At 32.1% G+C, this 27,481-nt stretch overlaps 1 protein-coding gene across 8 annotated transcripts in view; it reads right to left on the reverse strand.

Annotated features, from left to right (window-relative positions):
• Nucleotides 1-27,481, reverse strand: part of Cnot2 (CCR4-NOT transcription complex subunit 2) — a 102,165-nt gene that overhangs the window by 40,158 nt on the left and 34,526 nt on the right. For 5 of the 8 annotated variants that reach the window (XM_026386631.2, XM_026386627.2, XM_077798607.1 and 2 more), the window contains one exon: nucleotides 5,351-5,473. In XM_026386631.2, coding sequence (XP_026242416.2) covers nucleotides 5,351-5,473 — 123 coding nt within the window. Of the gene's footprint in view, nucleotides 1-5,350; nucleotides 5,474-13,003; nucleotides 13,088-15,061; nucleotides 15,120-27,481 lie in introns of those variants that run through there. The other 3 variants (XM_026386629.2, XM_077798606.1, XM_026386634.2) reach the window with 3 other exon arrangements.

Genomic DNA, 27,481 nt, shown 5'->3' on the forward strand with positions numbered 1-27,481 from the left:
CAAATAATTCATACTTTCTTTTAAAAGTTTACAAGATGATTTTTGAGATTTTTTTCATAATCCCATCTGCAAATGGTAACTGCTACTTTTCATTATCCATTCCCTTCTTCTCTTTAACACTGAGAGTCTTCTATTTCCTAAATATTATAGATTCTAAGTACATGGCAGTAATTGAAGTCTCTGTCACTGGTAAGCTTAAAATTTAGTAAACAGGACAATAAACATGTACTTTCAGGTAGTGATACTTGATGTATCTTATCTCTCCCTGTGTCTCTCTATCTTTCTCTCTCTCTCTCTCTCTCTCTCTCTCTCACACACACACACACACAAACACACACATAAAACACACACACACACACACACACACACACACACACACACACACGAGTTTGAACCCAGGGCCTTGGGCCTTGAGCCTGCTAGGTAAGTGCTTACTGAGCTACACGCCTAGACCCTGCTCTGATTTTTTATTTTTAATGCAAAAAGAAATTAGAGGATAGTGATTATAGTATATACAATGCCATCTATGAAAAGGGAAGTCAAGGGAAGGCTTCTTGGGTATGATAATTCTAGTAAAGGAGTTGGATGTAATATAAGAAAAAAAGCCTCAGGAAATTCTGGGGGAAAATAAGTTGACAAGAAGATCTCCTATAGGTAAAGATTTAATCAGCCTAACTCCTATACACAAACACTAATCATGAGGATGATGATAATGAGTGACAAAAGGTATGCTTATACTAGATTTTATACTAGATTTTAACAAACTATTCATTATAATTGGCATGAGAGAAACCTTTGTTGTTATAACTGTTATAGGTTAACAATGAAAGCTAGGTATGAATTCAAAATCATTTGGCAGAATTAGTACACAGTCTACTCCTTCTAGTTTTAAGAGTTTTTTAAAAGTAAGGAATATGTGTCACATCTCATTTGTCTTTTCACCATTCATTAAAACAAAAGAGATTCCCACAAGTTTGTGCTTCTCAAATGGTTATGCTTAAGAATCATCGAAATGTGTAATGTTATACAAAGATTCATAAACTAGAAAAAATGTGTAAGCAGTAAAATTGCAAATATATATATTTTTAAAATTCTACAAGTTGGTTGGATTTTATTTTTATAAAGATTCCAAAAAGACAATAACTATAACAAGGAAAATATGCTCATATATGCCTATGATTAACTTAATCTGGTTAAACTATTGTAACAACATCTGTATTATGTATAACATCACTTTCATATTTCAAAATATCAAATAGAGCATTCTATATAAAGTCACATAAATGTACAGGCACCTCATAAAAGGTCTTTGATAATAAGGAGGAGCTCTAAAAATATTACTTACCAATTTAACTAGCACACAATATCAGAGAGAATACTTTCCTAAATTCCTCTACAGTCATTCAGATGAAGCAGCAATAGTTAGCTTTTATGCTATATGAACAGGGTAAATCAGAAATTTTGATTTTTAAGTACTAAACATTTTTAAGTGTATAGTTCAGTGACATTTAAGATACTGATTTTAATCACTTCTGCAGACATCAGAATAAGATATTTATTGAATGAGTTCTACTTAAAGAAATATTAACTCAAATCACTGCTTCAGCCCATTCAAAAAATTCACACATAAAGTCTATTATTAACATCTCATTAAACTGGCTTCAAGATTCACTCAACCACTAAGCAGTTTTCCTTTATCACAAATTACAATTAAAAATACTTTTTACTTACAAAAAGAAAAACTAATAAATAAAATTGTCCAATTTATTTGGTATGTTAAAATATTTTTCTTTATAAGCTTTTATAAAGAATGAAAATAATCATTATTTGCAGATACTTTACCTAGAAAATCAAACGAAATGTTATTAATAATCATATTAAGAGCAATATTAATTATTTCTTCATCTTAAAGTTTTACATATAATTATCCATTCAGTCCTTACAACTACCCATGAGTCACCTACTATTGTTCTGATTGTAGAAATGAGAAGACAGATAAAACAGAAATCGAGTAACTTGCACTACTAAACACAGCCAGTAAATCATGAAGCCGAGATAGAAACTTATATAGTAGGGACTTCCAAGTCCTACATTCCCAATAGCTTAAAAAAAAAAAAAAACAACTAGTAAAAGAGTTTTGTAAGGTAGTTGATTATGAAATAAATATTTTTTACAGATTAGTAAAAGTCAATCTGAAAGATGCAATGAAAATGGCAACTATAACAGCCTATTTTTTTTTTCCCCCTTTGGTGGTTCTGTGGATTGAACCCAGAGCCTTGTGCACAAGAGGCAAGCACTCTACCAATTGAGCCCCAAAGCCTACTTTTTAAAAGCCAAAAAGAATAGGATTAAAAGGAGAGATCCTTCTAAGGAAGGTAAACATTGGCATTTATGTGTAGTAGTCAAAACATTTTTATGGAAAAAAGGGATGTATAAGGCTTTACCTAATGTTAAAATAGTCTTTAAAGCTGAAGCTACAGCAATTGGAATAGTAGCTCAGACATGGAATCAGTATGATAAATAGACCAAGGGTTTAAAAAAGACCCAAGAACACATAAGACACTAATATATTAAAGGGAATATTTTAATTAGTCATAAGTGAAAGGTTCAGGAGTGGACAGATTACTACCTGTGAGCCAAATCAGTACACGGACAGTTTTTGTAGGATGTATAAACTAAGAATGGGTTTTACATTATAAATGATTATATAATACCTTTGATTTTGTCCCTTAATTCACAAAGCTCTTTCTATGTGGTACTGTAAGTAAAAGTTTTCTGTCCCATGATATAAAGCATAAATAGTGCTGAGACAACTGGATAACTTCACTAAGGAACAAATGTTTGGAACCTTACAATACAGTCCTTAAACCAAAATATTTTATTAAACCAAAATATATTTCTAATGGACATAAGCCGTAGGTGAAGAATGTTTTTAAATTACTAGAAAAAGCTATTAGTAAAAGTCTTTCTAAATATTTTGAAAACAGAAACAGTTTTAGAAAATCCTATGATCCCATAAAGAAACAGAAATATTTGAGGAGACACGTTTAATCTGATTTTATCCATGTATCTGTTAAAACAAAAATTTAATTTAAAAGAAGAAAATGAGCAAAAAAGATTGAGGGATCACGTTGAAATCAAATGAAAAATATCTGAATATTATAAATACCATAAACTAAATTAAAGGTGAAAAATACAGAAAAATATTTTTGTATCAAATGACAAGAGGTTATTAACCCTAATATGTGGAAAGTAATAACAAGACTCATTATCAACAGCGAAATAGGAAATGATAGATAACCCACACAAAGAAATATAAATGGCCAATAACTATAAGAAAAAGACAACCATGTGTTTATGTGTGTTTGTGCGTAAAATTAGTGACATTAATCTACATTAAAACAAACTTATTTTCTCTATTAGCAAAAAAAAGGTAATAGTTGTATTAAAGGAATGAACAGTGGTAATGAGAGTAAAAATAAGTACAAAATTTCTGGTGGAAAATGTCAGTATGTTCTAGAAATTTTAAAAACTATAAAATTTTTAATGAATATATTTGAAGTATAAAATCAAAATTCTAGAAATTATTCCTGGTAAGAATGAGTAATTTTAATTTTATTCTTCTCCTCATCTGTACTTTTACAAATTTGTAGTTTCCCTGTCTTTAACAATAAGAAAAAAAGTTAACAGTATCAGCAGCAATTTATGAAGTAGCTACTATGTTGTTATTACCACTTTATAGATGAAGAAACTGATGCTCGAAGAAATTCTTGTTAACAGGCAATCAGGAATCAAACACGTGTGTATTGCTTTAGAATCCAAGTTGTTAATTGGTATGTCATAGTACCTTATTAATAAGGTTAAAAATCAAGTTTCATACAGTAAACCAGGATGAGTAACTTCTGTGAAAATCAACTAGATTGAAATGATAACCAAAATATTTGAGTATAAATGTGAGTGCATGTACTAACTCTGATTTTAGAATTCACACAAATGCAGTGTTTCTGCTTTCTAGAAGACAGGCATTTCTCTGAAATTTACCTTCTACACATGCTCTATTTTAGATTTCTGTTTGAAAGCTTCATATCTTCCTAATTTAAAATAAATGCTTTTTAATCTGTAGAATTTTACTACCATTTTTCTATCAAACTTAAATCTCACTAAATCATCACAATAATACACAAGTCATAGCTTTACAGTTTCTGCAATCCTATCAAATATACATCCCCAATTTTAATCTACAAACTCAACATTTAAACATAGACATGTGTAAATAATAATTCAAATATAATTTACATCAAATAATAAATAACTAGAGTTAGAAAACAGCAAGCAGAATATTAGATGACATTCTTCCATAAGCTATTAAAGTGCACACTAATCATTAACCAAGCCACCAAACACATAATTTGAAGAGTCCTAATAAATCAATTGATCAGTTTCCAAAATGACAATTTAAAAAAATGGAATTTAAAAAAAAACAAAAAACTAAAATCCTATCTGAAACCTAGGTCAAGCTAATTTGTGAAATTCTAAAATGATAAATAGTTATTTACTAGTAATAGATTTTAAAGAAAATGAGCATCACTGTTACATACCTTAGAACATTATAAGTGCTTTAAACTAGTAAAAATCTCATTAGGTTAATAGAGGAGACTGTTATATGGAAAGAAAATTAGGAACATCAAATATGTAAAGTTTTGAAAGAGGAAAAGGATTGGATAGGTAAAAAATATAAGACGACTGCAACTAGTATGACATAGGATTAAATTATAACTTAAAATGACCTAATATAATTCAAAAATTTATCTTTAAAAATTTTACCTATTTGCTAATTATGATTTCACTGTATTCTAAACCCCATAATGGGATTATGTCTCTATCTCATCTACTATATCCTGAATGCAGTGTGTCAAACATTTTTATCCCCAAGGATGAAGAGAGAAAAAAATACTCTCTATTTAAGGTATAAGCCTAAAGCCAGAAAATTGTTCATTTTATGCTTGCCATTTTATCTTCAAATCTATGCAAATCTGTTCTCCATGTGTCCATTAGTTTTAATATAAAAGTTACTTCCCATGTTAAACAAAAAAACAGATGATCTAAAAGTCATACATACAATGTTTACACTAAGTCTTTGAATACTTCCTACCACACTACTATCATGTCCCAAGGTAAGAATCATAGGGCAATATGTTTCTGGGTTAGAATCAAAGTTACTTGTCTTTGTATCTCCAAAGCCTAGCACTGTGCCTAACACTCAACCACACAGAACCCATGTTTACATGTTGCTTTGCAGGAACCCAGAAACAGACAATGGTGAGTAAATACATGCAAACAATGAACTTACATCTTTTTCTGACCGATGTGGGAACATAGAAGACTGGCCGTAGTACATGTTTTCGTCATGGTAGTCACTGTCGACCCCCTCTACAAACTTCTTTCTTGAAGCACCAAACATGCTGTTTGTCACCTAAACAAAAATATTACTTTTATCAAGAATAGTATTTTGAAAAGTGTCCACAGCTTTACCTTCCAAATTAAGAGAATACTATTGAGATTCTGAAGTAGAACAACTAAGGGCTAAATGGGCTCATGATAAAATCCGACTATACCAACACATTATTAGACAATTAGTTTTAGGTCCCCAATGTTAAAGATGAATCTTAAAGCCTGTCACATGCAAGAGTTTTGCTTACTTTTAAGGAACTTAATATCACTCTTGAAAAATAACCCCAAATATAATTTCCCATAGATTCTTTTTAAAAGTTTAAATTCCATCACTCACAATCTTCACATGCATCTTTTAACATTAGTGTCTTGTTATTATCTACTTCTAAAATTATGTCTTCCAGAGCATATTATCTTTCCTTACAATCAAAATTTGAGATAGCATTTTTTGAATCAGCATGTAGTGATACACTAGAATTTTATCTTGAGTCACAAGTACCCACCTATAAGCAGGCAATTTTTCCTTCATCATACTGGTATAAATTTTTATCTTTTTTTACTATTTATTCTTGTTTTTTAAAATCATTACCATATCCAACACTAGCAACTTTGAGTCCACACCAAAATTACTAAAATCCGTGCTAATTTTTATTTATTTGGTTATTTTTAAGGTGACCTCTATAAAGTTTCCAAAACTAGCAACCAACTTAAGTAAATTATTTTCAGGTCAATATGTCTTCTCCCTGATAGTACTTTGAAGTTCAGAGTAAGGTGAAATGTCAGTGATGAAGAAAAATTGTAAAGACTTGAATAAAAGGTGACTACATCTTTTCAAAAGTACAAATTTGAAGGGAATCTCACCTCAAATTTGGTATGACTTAAACACTCATTATGGATAAGAGTACCTTCTTCAATTGCAAATAAAGACACAAACAAAAATTCCTTTGTCTTATTTCAAAATGAAACACTCTAGTCACTATTATTTACCAGTAGACATGGTGAACTGACATGCTACAGACTAAAGACCAAATTTTATGTGCAACTTTGGTGAAAGCATCCATGCTATCAAATAATTTCTTTATATTTCAAGTCCTCTATTAAATTTGTAGGAACCCTTCCTAAAGGTGTCTCAGAAAAAGCTACTGGGGTACAGATGAATAGCAGTCTAAGGACAATTTAACCATTACTTTGCTATACGGGGACTGTTAATCTTTTTAGGTGTGAAATACAGATATTTTTAAGAATCTATTAACTCATTAGAACATAGGTACTTAATATTTGGCAGAGGACTCTCGTGACTCTCATGATATATAATTCTGAAGATCATTCCAAACTAGAATCCCACATGGCTATTAAACCTCCTAAGTACTGGGGGGTCGGGAGGTGGCGCAAAAAGGGCTCTTTAGTGAGTTTAATTCAAAAAAGAAACAGTAGCAAAAACAAAAAATAATGCTATAGTTTACAAATTAATACTCAACATACATGAAATTTTAAGAGTTTGTTTTGCAAACACCAAGAATACATTTGATTCTCTTTATAGGACCTTTACTACTGAGCTCTAAATATACATAATACAATAAAATTGTAGGTGAATACTAGAGCATATCTCATCAAATTTTACACACATAAATTTGTTCAAATGGATACAAAGTATATTCTTCTTTTGACAACATTTGCATAACTTTATTATTAAAAACAATTATAGAATCTTAGAATGCCAAAATTGAAAGTAACTATATAGAATGAAAAACTTTATGCTTAAAATTGTGTAAGATGCAATGTCTCAAAGGAAAATTCAGAAATGTTCCTCTTTCAGTAATATTGGACTTTTTAAGCACTGAGGGGAGGCAGGAGAAAAGGAAAAAAAAGCAGGAGAAGAAGAAAGGAGGGAACAAGAGAGGTAAAATGCAGAAACTCATTTCTGTTTTGTGTGCTTCAATACAGAATTTACGTATCAGTGAGAATGATGATTATTTTTATATTTCTTCAGCAAAATGAGAGATAAGAATAGAATGCTTCCCAAATGTGAGGTTCAGACCAGAGATGGGTTCTGGGATAAGACAAAGATTTCTGATCTATAGCAAAATTAGAAGAAAAAAATAAAAGTGACAAGTTTTGATAAAGTTATAATTTAATTTTAAAGAGCTGTCCTTTACATAGAATGATTTTTTTGGAAAAGAGTAGGAAGATATTTTACAATAGCCAGGGATGGTGGAGCTGGAAAGAAAACAAGCAGAGAACTAAAGGAACTACAAGGAAAATACCTGAAGAATATTCAGTTCAGAAGGTAACAGCAAGACCCTTAGTATATGACTCAAACAGCATGAATTTAGTAATGGTGAATGGTAGGAAATTAAGTCAGAGGTACAGGTTAAGAAGCAGTTCGTTTAGTTCCTTGCAGGTCTGGGGAACTTTGGATTTTACTGTGTGAGACGAGAAATAAGAAGAGATATCTGGAGGCTGGTTTTTTAAAACTGACATAATTGGGAGTATGTTTTTAAAAAATGACTCTATTTACACCATGAGGAATGGACTAAGGAGGGAAAAGACTATAAGCAGGAAAATGGGCTAGGAGGATGAAGATGACTTATATTATAGAGGCAGCAGTAGAAGTGGTAAGAAGTGGCTAGGTAAAGGATATACTTTAGAAGAGGAGTCAATTTAAATGATCAAATGTGGCAAATAAAAAGGTATGGTATTCACATTTTTCTCTCGAAAAAAGAATAAAGTTTGGTACCTAGAACTCAAATTCTACTGATTTCAAAGGGAATATGTCAATACTACATTGAATTACTAGCTATACATTAAAGTTGATGTGTTAAATGGAGATTTTAGAACTGGTTAAAATTAAGCCAATACTCTTGAGTAAAAGGTGACTACACCCACAATCCCTGTGGCTTGGGAGGCCGAGGAAGGAGGATTGAGAGCTCAAAGTCAGTCTCAGCAAAATCGAGGCTGCTAAGGAGTTCAGTGAGATCCTATCTCTAAATTAAAAAAAAAATACACACACACACACACACACACATACACACAAAGCAGGGCTGGGGAATGTGCCTCAGTAGCCGTGTGCCCCTGAGTTCAATCCCCAGTACACGCCCCCCACCCCACACACAAAAAAAAAAACTAGTTAAAATTAAATAATTTATTATATTTTCTAATAATTAAATACTTTATACTTCATAGTTTCTCTTCAACTAGATATAAAACATTTTAGAATTGTTTCTATGCACAATTTGTCAATTTCAAACAAATGACTTATCAAGGGCTTATACCTACCTTGTTAACTGACAACCTTCTCTTAACTCTCACATCATATTATAAGGACAAGAAGCAGCACAAATCGAGATTGTACCAAGAATGGTAAATGTATATACCAAAAGCAATCTCTCCTAAACCTTTTTTGAACACAGATTTAAAACCTTTAATCAAGACATTTTATCTTCCAAACCCTGATTCTACAAGAACTAAGCAGCATATTCTAAAGCACACAGAAAGATAGCTTATACTAATCCTCTCTACCAGCGTGACTCCACAAAAAGAGCTGGCCTCTGAAAGTGGCGGAGAGAGAATTATGCGGGAGAGCAAAATGAAAGCACTAAATTGGCTGAATTTTCCCAGTATGCTCCCCCCTCGTTATTTAGTTTGGACTAGTTATGAATTCCTAAATTATGGTATTCTTAACATTTAAAAATAGTATTTAAAGCTAAATGCAGTAAACTAGAATACTAACAGGGAAAAAAAACTGCCAAGCACCAAACTTTAGATAATCTAATCAACAATTTCAGAAAAGACAGGTAAAGAGTGGACACTGATATAAGAAAAGAAAAAATGAGAAGAAAAGCCTGGAGCTTTTTAAATTGTTAGGGATATAAAACTAGGACACTTTATAAATGCAACTTGAAAATATATACATGAATATATAAAGACAGACTCAGACTACATCCAAAAAGAGCAGTATTTTAAAATAAATATTCTTCAGCAAGGCCTCTGGAGAGAAACTTTCTCTGAAACCTTACTTGTTATCTGAAACACTATCAAATGTTGGGTTAAGCATGAAATTCTATTCCCTGGAAACCCATACCGTGGCAGAAGAGTTCTTTCTTAACGGCAAATTTAGGGTGTTTTCTAACTCCCCAGTCTAAACTCAAGGTTTTAGCAGCATACTTTAAAGTGCTGCTAAGCTTTCCTACTTAGAAAGTCTAATTTAGTAAACTGTCAGAAACACTTAAGACTAATTTGTAGAGTGACTTTGTTCTATTTATCCACCAAGTAGAATTCTTTTTTCATAGATTTCACATTTGTCTGTTTTTGTCATTCTTCCTATCTTCATTTTAGTTTTAGTTCTGGACTAGTATTTTTTAAACTCTTGACTAATGTCCTTTCATATTTCAATAAACATTGTGAGTTTACTACATAGATTTTGTGAAAATTTGTGTTAATAAAGACAAAGACTAAAAAACAGGTCTAGTCAAGTACAAGCTAGGCAGGAGACAAACCTATAAACAACCAATTATAATGAAAAAATTTCTATCAGTGCTTTGAAAACTCAAATTAAGGGAACATTTAACTCTGAGGAAAACAGAAAGGTTGTATTATAAAAAGAAGTAAGGTTGGGACAAACCCTTGGTTGATTTAAAAAAAAAAAAAGTGTGAAGTGGGAGGAGGGAGCAAACTTTGGTAAAAGAGAAAACATGCAAGGACTCAGAAGTGATAGAAAGTCCACGAAACAACAAAACTTTGAATAAGGCCAACACAAAGGCATGTAGAAGAAAAGTATTAATACGGAAAAGTAGGCAGAATCTCAATGCTAAGTTAAGAGAGCAGACAAGGAAGTCAGTTACAAATATCTAGATGACAAACAGACTTCTATTAACCCTTTATTACAACCTTTATAATCTTCAACAATTAACCCAAGTTGATAAAATTCTAAATGTTCAATTAAATTATCTGTATCTTTCTCTATTTGTCATTTACTTGCCATGCCAACAGTCTACAAATAGGTCTTGTGTGTGTGTGTGTGTGTGTGTGTGTGTGTGTGTGTGTTTTGGTACCAGGAATTAAACCCAGGGCTGTTCAACCACTGAGTCACACCCCAAGCCCTTTCTATTTTTTATTTTGATACAGGGGTAAATAGGACTTTATTAATCTATTCTTTATTCCTCTTACATCTACTCTCTCACATCATCTAAAGTGTTGTTTTGTTTTTAAGTAAAATTTTCTTATCTTCATGGATCTTCTGATCAAAATTGCCCAATAGCTTTCCCAAATCAACAAACCTTATACTCACTCTGATCATCTCTTTTCACTGGTCCCTGAAACCACTAATCTTTTGGGACACGCTTAGTTACTGGAACACAAGTTCTTTTTCACCTCAGAGCTTTTGCATCCAGTGATGCTTCTACTTCAAATGTTCTCTCATTCTTTCTGAAACTTGTACACTAAGTCAGAACTCCTGTTTTACATAGTCATTGAAAATACTTTATCACAACTGTAATTACACAATAATAAAAATTACTTTATTGGCCATATGCCAGGCAATATTCCAAGTGCTTTAAATTTATTCATGTAATTATCCTAATGCTATGAGGTAAGAAGAACTATTATATCTGTTTTGTAGCAGAGAAAACTAAGGACCAGATAAGTTAGGTAACTTGCCCAAGATTTTATGTATCTGATAATATATACATAAATTAATTAACATTTGTTTTGTGGTGAATGTGGTAAGTAGGGTATGCCACAATCAAGTATTTGTATGTTTGTCAATAAGACAAATAATAAAGAGAATGGTCTGATTGATTCACTACAGGCATGTAAGACAAAAAGCCAGTCTCTATAAGACTATCTATTTTAGAGAAATTTTATAATAAAATTATGTTTTAAAGAAAGAGTACTATTCCATCAACTAAAAAGTAATTATTGGACTGAGTGAGGTTTAGCTTGGGTTGGTGGTAGAGCACATACTTAGCATGTGTGAAGCCCTGGGTTCGAGTCCTGGCATCTCCAAAAAAAAAAAAAGGTCAGGAAGGCTGCAGGTAAGTGGAAATAAAAATTACATATATCCTGTTTTCACATTCTAAAAGAACTAAACACTTTTAAGTACTTTCTAAATATAGTGAGCATAATTTAATTCTCCACTGGAATTAGGATGATTATAAGCAAATTCTAATTTTTGTTACAAAGCTATTAATATGAATACTTTATCATTAAATATGTTAGATACATCTAGAAACTAGATACATCTGGAAAAGAGAACATATCCCTAATAATAACTTTTTCTTGTGGATTCTCTCTCTAATGTAGGAAGGGGTTTATTGCTAAAAGGAGTCGCATCATAAAACCAATTTTCTTACAACAGTGAAAATATCTTTCCACTTCTTCAGAGGCACCAAATTTTCCCTTCAAGCTAAAAGAGTTTGCACTCACTTTGCATTATAAAGGATAGAGTGCCAACTGCAAGTTATACGTGGCCTGAGAAGAAGGGGAAAATGTTCTGTTTTCCAAATAGAAATATTTTAGTAACTTATTTTGATTGCTACTATGGAATTTAACTTTTTACTGTCCCTCCCAATTCTATATTCAGTATCAATACTTTCTTATTATACCTGCACAAGTTTTCTCTGTCTACAAAGTAAGCAGAAACTAATTAAAAATCACAGCAATGTAATAATATTTACCTAACTTTATCAAGAGGTAATAACATTAACATTTCAAACTACTCATGAGGAGCCATAATATCTAACTAGTATTTTCATCATTGCCCAAATTGTATTGAACTAGAATATGCCTATATCAAATCTTATATTCAACCTGAAAATTGTAGGAATTTTTAACACTTTGTAGTAGAATTTTGAGCTGCCTATTCTGATTCACGGTATTTAAATAATTCTTTCTTAAAAAAACTTTAAAAAAGAAAGGAAGGATGGAAGGACAGAAGGAAGGAAATGGATTTAAGAAAAGGAGAAAAAGGCAACAAATAGCACTGGAAAAAAAAAACTAGCTTCTTAGAGAACAAAGATCTTAAACACATGGAAATTTTTAGAAAAAGAACAAATGATGGGCTGGGGATGTGGCTCAAGCGGTAGCGCGCTCGCCTGGCATGCGTGCGACCCGGGTTCGATCCTCAGCACCACATACCAACAAAGATGTTGTGTCCGCCGAGAACTAGAAAAATAAATATTTAAAAAAAAAAAAAAAAAAAAGAACAAATGATTTCTCTCTTTTCACATAAGAAGGATAGTACTCAAAAGTCTTCCTGGTTCCAGAATATTGTGGAGTCTGATATTTCTAATATGATAAATATATAATGAATATTTCATGACTGCTTAGAATGGACCAAGAAAAGTATTAAGATGCTAAGAGAAATTTTAAATATAGAATTTTTAATTCACCAAATCAAATAACATAAAAACAAATAAAAGTAATGCATGCCAAAGTTAGAGAAAATGCAGAATGCCCAATAAATAAGCAATAAAAAAACATCTTGAATAATAACAGAAAGCAGTTAACGGGTAGACATACAGGAAACATGACTTTGGAAAAACACAATCATTACTTTGGAGAGTAGGTAAGTATCCTGGTAGAGTCCTCTCCAAGGGTTACAGAAATATTTTATACATTTCTGGAAGGCTCATCCAAGAAAACACGGTGGCCTGTGTCAAAGAGATAGGAGAGGGCGAGGGAGACAGAAAGATAAGAGACATCACTCTTCCCAATACAAAAACTGCAATCTGATGTCTGAAACTGTTTGCTCAAATGATACTCCTTAAAACTATGTACATCATATCCCTTAATATGCACCCCTAAAATCCACAAATCCTCTGAACAGTGTTACCAAAATTCCATAAGTGCTCCCTATCAATCTGATTTTGATCTGGAAGGTTTGTTAACACATGCTTCAACTTGAAAATACAGATTTTGTGGTTTCTCCATACCAGTAAGCCTTATTCAGAATGAAATTTGAATCACCAACATATAAGCTTTAAAAGGTAAGTGCACCATTTTAACAAAGTTATAAACACCAAAAAGTGCTAATCCACAGGGGGGAAAAATACACAATCATATACCAACTAAATAATCAACTATAACTAGTATTTATAATAAAACAGAAATAAGAGTTGAAAACTAATACTAGAGACTAAAATTAACGTAGTATTTTCTTCTTATATATATTAGAATGCAAAATTATAAAACCCAAGTGGAAGGACATGTAACAGTAGACAAATCTGTAAGTTTAAAATATAAACAAATCCTCTAAGAATAAAGGAAATATTCTAATGATGTACATTTTTTAAATCAATCTTTAAAAGAAGGATTAGTCTTAAAAAAAAAGGAGGGAAGAGAGATTTAGAATATAGATTTAAAAAATGGATCTACAGTCCACTTTGCTGAGGGTTATATATTTCTACAAGGCTGTCAGTAAAATTTAAAATACCATAATTTAAAGAGTTAGAAACATGGAACTATTGAGAATTCTATCTTTTGAGGTCCTGTTTCTAAACTCTAAATGCTAGATACTTGGTGTTCCAATCTCATACACTCTGAAGAAATCTTAGTAATCACAGGCCATATTAACAATCTGTTTTACTTGTGTTCAATTCCAAATGTCTTCTTATATGAACAAAATCTACAAAGCATGAATATAAATTACATGGACTATGAATATAAATTACATGGACTAGATCTGGGAGAGCTAAAAAACTCAATTTTAAAAGCTTTCTGAGAAGCAAGAGCCTCAAATATAGTAACAATAAGTAAGGTAGTGAAGACCCAGTCTATATTACTATAAAATTATTTTTAAAAATTATGACTTCAGGGAAAAAATCTGTAATGCTAGTATTTTTTGTACAGGCAGAAATCAATAAATGCCAGAGTGTTGGCACCCTCCCCGCTTTTCTCTCTGTCTCTCTCACATACACAGAGGATTTGGTAAATGTATTCTCTCATTCAACGGGTATTCACTGTACTATCTGTACCAGATACTGTGTCTTCACTGCATCTATACTAAGTTTTGTTAACTTCAAGCCTAGAGATTGGTAGACATGCCCCAGTTATCTTGTCAAAACTTTAAAAAAAAAAAAAAAAAAGATGTCTGAAATATCTATTCCTGTAGAGATTTTAAAACACAGACACCTAATACCTCTGGAAAAAACACAGCATGTTTAAAGCTAGTAGAAGAAAAATAAAATGCCACCTTCCAGGACCTCATTTCATAAGACAGAATTGTAATCTATGGATTTATGCTTTTCCTAGTTAATTTTCTTAGCTTCTTTTCTGGAACATGAGTTTTCTGGTTCTGTTATACTCTTTTTGTTTGTTTGTTTTTTTGTTTGTTTTTTAAATCTAACAACCTTTTTCTGTATTATAGTATTAATGGTGTACTCAGTGTAAGTTTTTTTCCTATTGCATATTAACAAAAATTAAAACTATTTCTTGCAGCACTAGATTTTTATATAATAATTTATGAGACAGTTTTATGAAGAAAATTTTTTAAAATACATTATTATTTCTAAACTAACAAGATTGGCTCACTGGTAAAAATGGCCCGATATCCACCCTCAAATATTGACAACAGTAGCATTGTTTCCCCCAGCTTTTCCCGCCACATACTTACCTGTGCAACTTCTTTCAACATTTGCTACTCTGGGGATTGGAAAGCTCAGAGCTGGAGGCTGAAGTGAAGAAGGAAAGGTTGGAGGGTGAGCCATGGCACCAGCCCCACACTAGGAGCTCCCCTGAGATATTACAGCAGGGTTGACACCATAGCTCTGAAGTTCAAACTCCAGCAAACGATAAGAAAGGAGTCCAACCAGAACATGATAAACGATGGGATTCTTCTGCTCTTTGAAAAATAAGGAAATCATGCTATAAAGATCTGAATGTCCAGTTTCAACATTATGACTCCCTGTTCACTTCTCATTATTACCCAACCCCGATATCACCTTGCAGACCAATTCAAAGTACTAATAAATTTTTTTTTAAAAGGTAGCTCTCTCTATAAACTTGCACACTTTTTCAAAATGCAAGGATAGGCTTACCTGGCCATCATGAAAACGTGTTAAGACAACTGTTCAATTATTCTGCCTATCTACTCTTTATATAGTCTCTTGTTCTCCTAAGTACTCAACATTAAATCTAAGATTTGCATACATTTTAACACCATCATCCAGCAAAAAGTGACCACATAGGATATGTTTTCTAAAAATAGACAAGTGAACTTTTAAAAAAAATAGATAACTTTTTATAAAAGTATATTTATTGGGAAGAAATTAATTTCTTAAGTGCTCTACACTGATAAAAAGAAATAAAGACCATTCGATAGAGGGGCACTTGAATCAAACTAAATGATAAAGAAAAAAATTCAAAGAAAGGTTTTTAAAATCTGAATATAGGATTTGAATGAAATATCCAAGTTATTCTCCATCACTCTCTGTGGCAGTAATGGGGATCAAATCCAGGGCCTTATACCCACTAAAAAGGTGTTCTACCACTGAGCTACATTCCCCAATCCTAATCAGTTATGAAAACATAAACCTTGTTTAATAATATAAAAAGTAAATATTTTGATTCATAGAAAAACAAATTCTATTATAAATACTAAAACTAATACATGCTTATTTCAGTTATTTCAAGACAATATCAACTCAATAGCATAAATAGATATTATCAAAAGTGACATATTATTTTTAAATGTTTATATTTTAAAAATACACTGGTGTACCAGAATTCTGGTTATGTATGAAGCAGTCAAAATTGAAAAGTATTTTCAGCAAGGAAACATGGGACTTTCTTTTAAAACATGTCTAAACATCTTACCATATAAATCAAATCTCAAAAACATTTATTGAGCATCTACTACCAAAAGTGCTAGATGCTAAATATTACACTTTAGACTTTTACGTACTTTATCCATTTGATGTTCAGAATAGTGAAACACCACAAATAAAAGGAAACAGAGGCAAAAACACGCTTACAATGGCTTACTGCACCATTACCAATGCCTCAAAGACCTTACTGACCTTACCCTTTGTTACCTCTAATTCTCCCCTTCTCTTACAGTGCTCCAACCACATTGGTTTTCTTGTTGATCATCAAACACGGGGATTTATTCCTGTCTCCAGGTCTTTGTATTTGCTGTATCCTCTAGAAGTATTCTTTCCCTAGACATATATCCATATGGCTTTCTACTCTATCTCACTCACTTCAGGTATCAAGGGAATCATCTCAGTAAGAATTTCCCTGTCTATATTTCCCCGTCTATTTAAAATTAGCCCTTTCACCGACCACTTATATTTAGTGTCATTTCCTTTGTGCTCTCCAACCTGAGACTTTACTCAAGTACTTCCTTGTCATTCACAACATCGAGGTCATGTCAAATACACTGTAGAATGTCCCCCAATTTTGATTTGTCTGATGTTTTCCCATAACAAGACTGAAGTTATCCATTTTTAATGGCACGTCACCACACAGGCATGCCCTTCTTACATACATCATATACAATCAATAGACTCCAATATGTGAGCACATGATATTAACATTTCTTGTTACAGGTAATGTTACCTGGATGTTGGTTAAGGTGATACATTTGCTAATTTTCTCAACATTGCTATTTTTTTCTTTTAAAATAATGTTTTGAAAAATACTCTGAGAGCATGCAGTCTATCTGTCGTTAAATTTTTGCCCCCTAATTATAACATTCATCCATGGATATTGCTTGCAACACCTATTACTATGGTATTCTAATGGTGATTTTCTATTTTCCTTATTCCTTCTATATTTTTTAACTGAAATATTTTCCGAAAGTAAATAAATCATCTTTAAACAATCTCATTCTCTTATTTAAAAACACAGCTTTTCAAAGATTGTCTATAACTGGCCCAAAGTGGCAGGTCAGAAGGTGAGAACAATGACTCAAACTCAGGGGTCTTGACTCTAACAATCACATTTTCCTAGCTTTATCATAGTACATTTATCTTAACATAAAGGATTTAAAATTTCATAAGCCACAAGGCTCTCTCCTAGCAATTTCCTTACCTTTTTATACCCCTGAAAACATACTTTCCTATTTTCATTAGCATTTTACTATACTGTGTTCAATTTACTGAGCCAGATTAAATAATAGAGATAATATCCTATTCTATGCTGTATAACAGATTTTTTAAATAAGAAATATTAATTAATAAAATTATTACCTTAGATGGGATGATGAATGACCACTGAATTTACAGGCAGGCCTACAAATCTGAGGGAATTTTGAAGGAGGGGATTCAAGTGATATGGTCCAATGTTTTGACCACTGAATTTATAGGCCTGTAGATCTGAGGAAATCTTAGAAGGAGGGAATTCAAAGTAAATGGTATAATTTTTTGCTTTATTCCAAATGAAATCAGGGCTGTGATGTCTCTATTATGATTCAAACTTTATTTAATGATCTATACTGTTTTCTATTTCTTTCCAAATGACCTTTGGTACTAAGATCAGGTCTGATATTTTTGTATATTACATAAACAACAGAAAATATCCAAACCTTGACTGACTACTGAACAAAAGCTTTTTCTCTATATTGGAATGTGATTCTCACCCACTTTCTCAACTTAAAATTTTATAAAACAAAGTGACTTCCACTTCTAACTAAGAGTAAGAGTGGAACACCCTTCCCCCAAAAGGGAACAAAGATTACTAAACCCTGGTTTTCAGACAGAGAAGAATCACAGGGAGTCCCTGTTTAGAGACTGAAAGAGTTTTCAGGCTACAATGAAGGGAGAAAAAGCCTGGGTAGGTGGAGCACAAAAACTTCTATAAACTGAAGAAGTGGAGCTGAGAGTCAGGGTTGAAGGCAGCTAGAGTAAGCCGGCTAGAGAATAAGAATAGAATTACAGACAAAACACTCTAGAGATTTGGAGAGGGTTTCTGCAGTCTTGAGCCAGTACTGCTTAGTACAAGCATTATGAGGGAATTATCTCAAGCTGGCAAAAGAACCGCCTCAAAAGAACAGAGGAATCAATCATACAGGTTAACACAGGGCTGAAAACTAGTTAAAAGTTACTACCAACTAGAGTAGAAAAACATAATTCACTGGGTACTGGATAAAGTACTTAGAAAAGTACTAGGTCCATATCTGGAGGAAAATTAGTCCTAAACTAAAAACTACTGTGGTTCTGTTTAATAAAAGTTTTTTAAAAAGGAAGTCCCAAAAGAATCAAATGCTTTCTAAGTTTCTTAACTACAACTCAATAAAATCTAAAGAACTGTAACAACAGTACAAAACATAAACAACCAACAGAATAAAATTACCAAGGACTGGTACCCAAGCAAAAATAACTAAGCATACAAAGAAGTAATAAAACATAACAGCTAATAGATAGGGAAAAAATAACAAAAACCCCAAAATCAAGAGAAACAGGCATAGTCTTTAGTGATAGAAATGACACAGATGACAACAAAAAGTTTTAATTACATTTCATATACAAAAATAGACTGGCATCCTGAAAACAGCTTAGTGAACTTGAAAGCATAATAATAAAAGACTACCGTAGGGCTGGGGATATAGCTCAGTTGTCTGAGTGCCTGCCTTACATGCACAAGGCCCTAGGTTCAATCTCACACCACCAAAGGAAAAAAAAAAAAGACTACCCTAAATAAAACATATAGAGAAGCCAGGTGTGGTGGTGCACGCCGGTAATCCAACAGCTCAGAAGGCTGAGGCAGGAGGATCACAAGTTCAAAGCCAGTCTCAGCAATGGCAAAGGTGCTAAGCAATTCAGTGAGATCCTATCTCTAAATAAAAAATAAAATAGAGCTGGGGATGTGGCTCAGTGGTTGAGTGCCCCTGAGTTCAATACCCAGTATCCACCCGCCCCCCAAAAAATAGAGGGAAAATGAACATAGTGACAGTAAGACGGGGAACAACCTCAGGGCTGTCTAATGTGTAATTGGAATCCCCAAAGGACAGCCAGTACAGAAAAAATATTTAAAGAAATAAAGAACTATAAAAGTCTTCAAATTTGATAAAAATTATAAAGTCACAATTTCAAAAACCCCACACTAGAGTCATGAAAAAAGTTATACCAAGACACATCACAATCAAAATCACACATCAAAAGAAAGTATCACCTTTTTAAAATTTTTAAACTTAAAAATTTTAAAGCAAATCTTAATAGTAGTCAGAGAAAATGACTCATTATGTACAGAAGACTAAAGATAAAAATAACAACAGATTTTTTTGTGTGTGTTAGAAGTAAGTCAGGAGACATTGGAGCACATCTTTAAAGTTCCAAAGGAATAATGACCAATTTTGAATTACTTATGCAGAAAAAATATTCTTATAAATGGAGATAAAGAAATACTTTTTCAGACACACAAAACCTAAAAGAATTTATCACTAGAAATGAATTAGAAAAAATTTTTAGTACGTTAGCTAGAAAGGAAATGATAAAGAAGGGAAGGAAGGAAAAAGAAAGGGAAGTGAGGAAAGAAAGTAGGTAGGGTAAGGGAGGGAGGGAGGGAGGGAAGGAAGGAAGGAAGGAAGGCAGGAAGGAAGGAAGGAAAGGAGAAAAAGGAAGAGAAGAAAAAGAACCATCAAATCTATTTAATTATAGATAACAATAAAGAGCAGAAATAACAACATCACAGCCTGTAAAATTACAATGAGGAATATGTAAACAGAGAACTAAGCAGAAAATATTTCCCTTAAGACATGAAATTTCAGCTGAGACCCCAAAATTTATATATATACACATACACACACACACACACACACACACACACACACACACATCTTTTGGTAACACATTAGATTATTAAAATGTTCAAGAACAATTTAAAATGCCCCACAAAATACTGATTTATCCAACCAACAAATATTTGCTGAATGTCAGCTAATTATTCTCAGATAGGGATACAGTAATGAAAAAAATCACTATAGAGATTACATTTTTATTTTTAAATATATTGCTGAACCTAGAAGGAAGGAAATAAAATTCAGCACCTAGACATTTTAATTATATGAACAAATGACTGGTATTATACTAACCACATTCTCTAATCATGAGATTACATGAGAAACCAGCAACAGAAAGGCAAGGGAAACTTGATTTAAGTTTGGAAAATTAAAAGCTTAGGATTAAAGAGCAGTAAAACAAACCCTATACATAAGGAAAGCATTAAAGATCACTGATAAATACTAAACAAAAATAAAATTTAAAAATAACTACATGAAGCTAAAATTTGATTACTATCAAAGCTGATCAATCTCTACCAAGACTGATCAAAAAAGGGGAAAGGCCGTACAGTAAACAATTTTAAAAATAAAAAAAGTTCTACAGCGAGGGTGGGGTGTGGAAATACACATACACACATACACACACACACACTCATATATATGTGTGTGTACATTTATATATAAATATATATATAAATGTAGCATTATGAACAATTTCTTTACCCTAATAAGATATATTTACAGAAAAATTCTATATCAAACATATTTAGTAGTGACAACTTAAAGTTTCTTCGTAAGACAATAAGAGAAATATTACTATTAACCATTTTCAACATTTTTTAAAAAATATTCATTTTTTAGCTGTAATTAGACACATACCTTTATTTTAATTATTTTTATATGGTACTGAGGACAGAATCCAGGGCCTCGCACACAGTAGGCAAGAGCTCTACCACTGAGTCACAACCCCAGACCAGTTTTCAAAATTTTATAGAGGTACTAATGAATTCAGAAAAGGAATGCAAGTCGTAAAAATTACAAAGGAAGTTCCGAAACTGTCGTTTTCAAATTATATGTTTATTTCCATGAAAACATCCCAAAACCCCATAAATTATAAAAATAAAAAAGTTAAGCAACACAGATGGTTACAAAATTCAATTTAGAAAGTAACTTGCGTTACAATTTAACAGGAACACGTGTAAAATATAATCTTAAAAAATACCTTTTACAACCAAAATAAAAGGGCAACAAAAATGAATGAAAATTTACAAATTTGTCATTAAAAATATAAAAATTTGAGATAAAATATAGATGATCTCAGTATATGAATTCATGAATAGAAAGAATATCATGAACTTATCAATGCAATTTCACATATAAACAATCCATTTTTTCTTGGAGGGTAGTTTTTTTTCAAGACTATTCTAAATGTGTCATAGAGCAAAAGGTCAAGAAAAATCAAGGCATTCATGCAGATGAGGATTGACAGAGACAGACATCAATATTTAACAAAGGATTATAGTTTAAGAGCTGTGATGGTATAGGCATAGACTAATACATCAAAGTAACAGAACAGAGATAGAAGAACAAACCCATGAATATAAAGAAACAGAGTTTATAAAAGAGTTAGGAAGCTAGCACCGATGCTGATTAGTCAAGGAAGGTATAACAATCAATACATGATACTCATAATTGGATTTCTAGGTACAGAGGGGAAAAATGGATTCTTACCTTACACCATATGCAAAAATCAATTTCAGATAGATTAAATTCTGATATTTTCAAGTATCAGATCAATATGAATATCCCCAAACACATTCCTAGAAGACGTCTTGTGGATTTAATGCTCTTGAAATTTTAAATTATGGTTTTGTTTCACATAATTTCTCTAACTTCATAAAGTTCCCTCTTCTGTTGCTTTCATGTAGTTTTGAAAACACGAAGGCTTGATTTCTAAGACTTTTTTTGGGCTCTGTTCCCTTCTCCCATTTTTATCTGGCCCTTCTCCTTCCAATGTCTCTGATGTGCATGTCCTTCTCTATATGATTATTCTCCTAAGGAGGGTCTTCGGAGGGTACACTGGTAGATCACTCTTAAGAGTTCAGGCAGCTAGGCCGCTCCAGTCATTCTAACCTTTCCATGGGCCCTTTACACTCTTTACCTAATGAACGTGGAAAAATCTATGCCAATTTCAAAGTGGCTAATCGGTAGATACCTACTGATTACTTTGGGTGCTCCCAGTCTTAGGTCTATTGGACATCTCAAGGCTTCCCTTTACTTTTTTTTTTTTTAATCCAGAAAAACTGATAAATATGGGTCTTTTTATTAGTTCTCATCTGCTTATATTTTTAGGTTCCTGGGGATTCTGTGTCATCGATTTTATTTCAAACATGTTCAACGACTTTTGGTTTTGCTTTTAACTTGTTCTATTTTTATGTGGGCATTTAAAAAATTAACAACAACATCTAAATTGTCACCTTAAGTGCTATCATCCCAGAATACAAGCAAGGCCAATGACTGTGTTTTAAAAAGAGTTCTTGCTTCTACATTTTCTCTGGTTCACAGAAATATCTCTACTAATATGTTAACTTTCAATTTAATGACATATTCTTTATGTTCATAACTGAAACAAATTAATTGCATGTAAATTATTTTTCTGAAAGAAAACAATACTTCACATAGAAAGTCTACAGCCTAAATTCTCCCCAAAAAGCACCACAATGAGCACACAATGATGCTATCAAACTACTACCACAAGTGACTTGGTTTTAAATACTCAGCAAAATTATTTTCTAGAGAAAGTATAAAAAATTACCAAGACACTAAAGGTGTCATAAACCAAGTGTCTTGAAATTTGCTTTTCAGAGGGGAAAAAAAAGTCAATTCATTTGATGATTTCAGAACATAAGGAAGAAAGTGCCATAACATATAACACATTTGAAGAAAGGCATCATGCAGCAATGAACCAAATAATGGGGAACCAGGGATTCATTTAACTTGATAATTCTTGATTGGCCAGAAAAACTGGAAAAAGAGGAGCCAGGAATGCCAAATAAAATCTAAAATTTTATTTAAAAAAATATTTAGGTTATTAAGTCAAATGACTTACGCTGCTACTAACATGATCATGACATGAACAGAAGCATCCCATTTAAAAATGTAATGTAATAAGACCAACCTCCTTATAGCACCTGTATTATTTTAAGTGAGCAAAACATGAAGTCACACATTTTAATCCTTTACAGTATTTCTGGTTAGAGACATTAAGTGAAGTCATTTGTTTTTAAGAATTTCAGGAGCAGAGAAAACTGTGAACCAGTTCACTGAATCAGGTACTTATTTTCTAAACTATTTCTTCATCAACTCACTATTGTTCATCTTTTCCAATACCAAATAGCAGCAATGACTAAAACCTCCATCTTTCTTCTCTGGGTACCAGATTTACCCTAACAAACCCTCAACCATTAAGTATTCATTTATAAAATATTCCCCTTGTTTATTTTATTAAAATTATTTATCTTTAATATACCATGCACACATTCTAAAAAGCTTTGATGTTTTTACTCATACTAGAAGGTATCCACAGAAAATTCATGTTAACTATGCCACAAAACTATGATTCTAAGACAGTATCAATTATAACATGCATCCTGAACTGCTGAGAGACAAAACCTTCCCATAAGTAACTTACAAAAAATGAAAAGGAATACTTCATTGTTTATTTACACTTACTTACTTTTTTGGGGGATGAGGGTACTAGGGATTGAATCCAGGAGTGCTCTATTACTGAGCTAAAATTTCTCTCTAAATTCCTGACACTGGCCTTGAGTTTGTAATTCTTCTGCCTGGGTCTTCTGATTCCCTGGGATTCCAGGCCAGGAATACATAGGAGAGTATTCACCACACCTGGCTACACTTCCATTTTTTGTGGTATAAGACAACAAATGTTAATGTATATGAGATAACAAAACACTCCCACATACTAAATAGAAACATTCTACTACACATTTGTATGTGTTAAATAATTAGGTAACTTGTGTCTTAAATGCTTTATATTATGCAGAAATCCTTGGTGAACTGTCATATACGTTGAGTGTTAAAATGATATCAGGGAAACTGTTCAGGATTTTGTGTGGCTGGAAAATCATTATTATTTTTCCTATTCAAAACAATGGAATATAGGGCACCACTTCCCAAAAAAATAATCACACATAAAGGAGGATGCACCTGTAGACATGGAAACACACTATATCTAATAATATAAAATTAAGAATAATAGAACACAAAATTCAAACTAATGACTACTTCCAGACAAGAAGGCAAGGAAAGAAATGGGGCATGGAAATATATCTGTAAGTATAATGAACAAGCTGCAAAATACATATTTGTTAAAAGCAAAGATAACAAATCACATCTCATTTAAATATTTACTAGCAAGGATCAGATCATACATACTCCAAACTGTAAAGAGTAAAGTTGTGAAGGTTAACTTCCACATTGTATTTTTTATCACAATTCTTTTTTAAGTAGATTTATTTCCACATATTTTAATACTTTTTAATTAAGTATATTTTTTAGTTGTAGATGGACACAATACTTTTATTTTCTTTCTTTATTTTTATGTGGTGCTGAGGATCAAACCTAGTGCCTCATGTGTGCCAGGCAAGCACTCTACCAATGAGCCACAACCCCAGCCCTATATTTTAATATTTTTGTCAACATTTTTGCAATGAGTATCTATTTCTTAGGTGATTTAAAAAATTAAAAGAGGAAATTAGCTCATATTGAAAAGTTCCATTCAGAGTAACATCTAAAAATCTTGAAAATATCAGTAGTAGGCTACCTACCATATTTCCCTACTTCTTCATTTCCATTGTTTCACTGTTCTTATTTAATAGGCACTGAACCCTTATCTTTATAGTAGGTACCATGCTAGGTACTGGCAATACTAAATAGGTACGGTTTTAGTATTCAAGAAGTTTGAAACAGAAGCATTGTCTAATGAAATTTTCTGCAGTGATAGAAACATTCTAATTTGCACTCTTCAAATATGGTAGCCATTAGCAGCAAATAGCTTTTGAACATTTGAAATGAGGCTTATATGACTGACAAAAATACGATTTTAATATTTAATTTATGAACTTAAATTTAAGTAGCCATTTGTGACTAATGCCCACAGTATTAGAAAATACAGGTCTACAGGAAAACAAGAACAAACAAACAGATAGGTGAGTACAATGTATTATGGTAAACAGGAAACTACAAGTATGCAGAAATTATATGAAAGAACGCATAAGCACTACACCAATGGTAGCACAGCTTCTAGAAAAATTCAAAACACTTCTTGACTTGTGAAGAAAGGTAACAGATGCATTTTAAATAAAAGGAACCAATATAAGTAAAGCCTTGAAAGTATAAAGTGACAGCAGGACACTAAAAGTATCTTTGTGTTACTAAATAGGAAAGTCTACTATAAGGAATAAGAGAAGAGGCACTGGAAAGGTAAAAACCATATGGTAGATCAGAATGTAGAAAGACTATGTGTAATGCTTAGAAGCTTCAATAAAAAAGGAAAAGTCATTGGTAAATTAAATTGGTAATTAAGATGATGTAAATTTGTGTACGCTCCTATCTCAGGTAAAATAAGTGTAAATTAGAGGAAGGTAAGAAAATTCTTATAAAAAAACTGACATTACATTTCCACGAAGAAAGTTTGATAATTCTTCCAAAATGAATGAACTGTGAACTATTTAAATAAATTGCCTGACCTGGACTAATACACAAATCTATATGAGTAAATAAACTTTACTGTATTTAAACTCTGAATGCCAAAATGGGCTTATGTTTATAATGAAAAAGAAGCTATACAAAGTAGATACCACCATAAAAATCAATGGTTTAACCAAGGCCGATCTGAAAATCACTTTTTAAAAAAAAAATTTTTTTTTAGTTACAGTTGTACACAATACTTTAATTTTGTTTACTTATTTTTATGTGGTGCTGAGGATCGAACCCAGGGCCTTGCATGTGCTAGGCAAGTGCTCTACCACTGAGCCACAATCCCAGCCCCTGAAAATCACTTTTAGCACACAGCTAAAAAAATGCACCTTTCTAAACTAAATTCCTAAGGCTTTAATCAAGTCCATAAGAAATGAAAACTGGAGAAATACTATGCTTATTAAACTGTGGAATACTAGTATATTATCAGGATGCTTAAATCAAGAACCTTCCAAAAGCAAAAGCCCTCAAAGAGAAATTAAAATAGTAATAAATATGGATAAAGAAATTCCATTTTACCCATGAAAAATAATAAAATTTCTTTAACAGAAAATTTTAAAAACCTAAATGAGTTTCATCTCAGAATATACAAAATAAGTTACCAGCATGAATATAAGTGTTATTTTAGTAATTTACTTAATATTCCTTTGACTCTCCCATATGCTCTTAAACTAGACAGGAAACCATATTTCTATACACGTTTTTTTCAGAGGAAGCTTTAAAAATAAAACAATATTATAATGCCAACGTAAACAACTGTTTCCAAGGATATTTCAACAGGTGTTAAGCATCAATATATAACAACAAAAGAAAAAAGGAAAAAAAATTTAGCCAGCAAAACCCTAAGATTGTATTTTCCAGGTAAGCTCAAAAACCTATTATTATTCGTGAATAAGGTGACTGGAATAACAGGATATTTTTAGTGCAGCATGAGCTAAGAATAAGCAAATCTCTTTACATGTAAAGCACAATTCCATTTTACTCCTTTCTTAAGTAGAAATTTTGGAATTCTATGTGAATATGGTTCCATGAGGCAAATTAACTGTACAATTACTGTACAATCACAACAAATGTTCTCTACTCACACTTTACAAACTGAATAGTGAGTACTGAAATGCCACATAACCTACAATTTCAATATTCTTAAAATAATTTAGCAGAACCTACCAAAAGATGTAAAGGCCCAAGAAATATGATCAATCAAAATCTATGAGCCAAGCTTATTGGAAGTGGTTATAAGGCAGAAAGAGATACACCAAGTACAAATAATCAGTAAAGTCTATAGAACAAATCAGAAAAAATGGTTACAGGAAGAAATAATTCAGCATAGCTCCAGCTTACTCTGGCTTATTAAAATCATAAAGATCTGGCAAGAAACTTCACAAATCAAGTTAGACCAAACTCTAAAAAGATTAAATATGAACTTATCTTTTATCAGGGATAGTGCCCAAACCAAAACTCATAATCAAAGGCTCTTTGCTAATACACACTGTGAAAAACTCAAAAGTTTCATTTTTCTCCACTGTTCACTCTCCC

The sequence above is a fragment of the Urocitellus parryii genome, chromosome 5 (assembly GCF_045843805.1).
Source record: "Urocitellus parryii isolate mUroPar1 chromosome 5, mUroPar1.hap1, whole genome shotgun sequence".
NCBI lineage: Eukaryota > Metazoa > Chordata > Mammalia > Rodentia > Sciuridae > Urocitellus > Urocitellus parryii.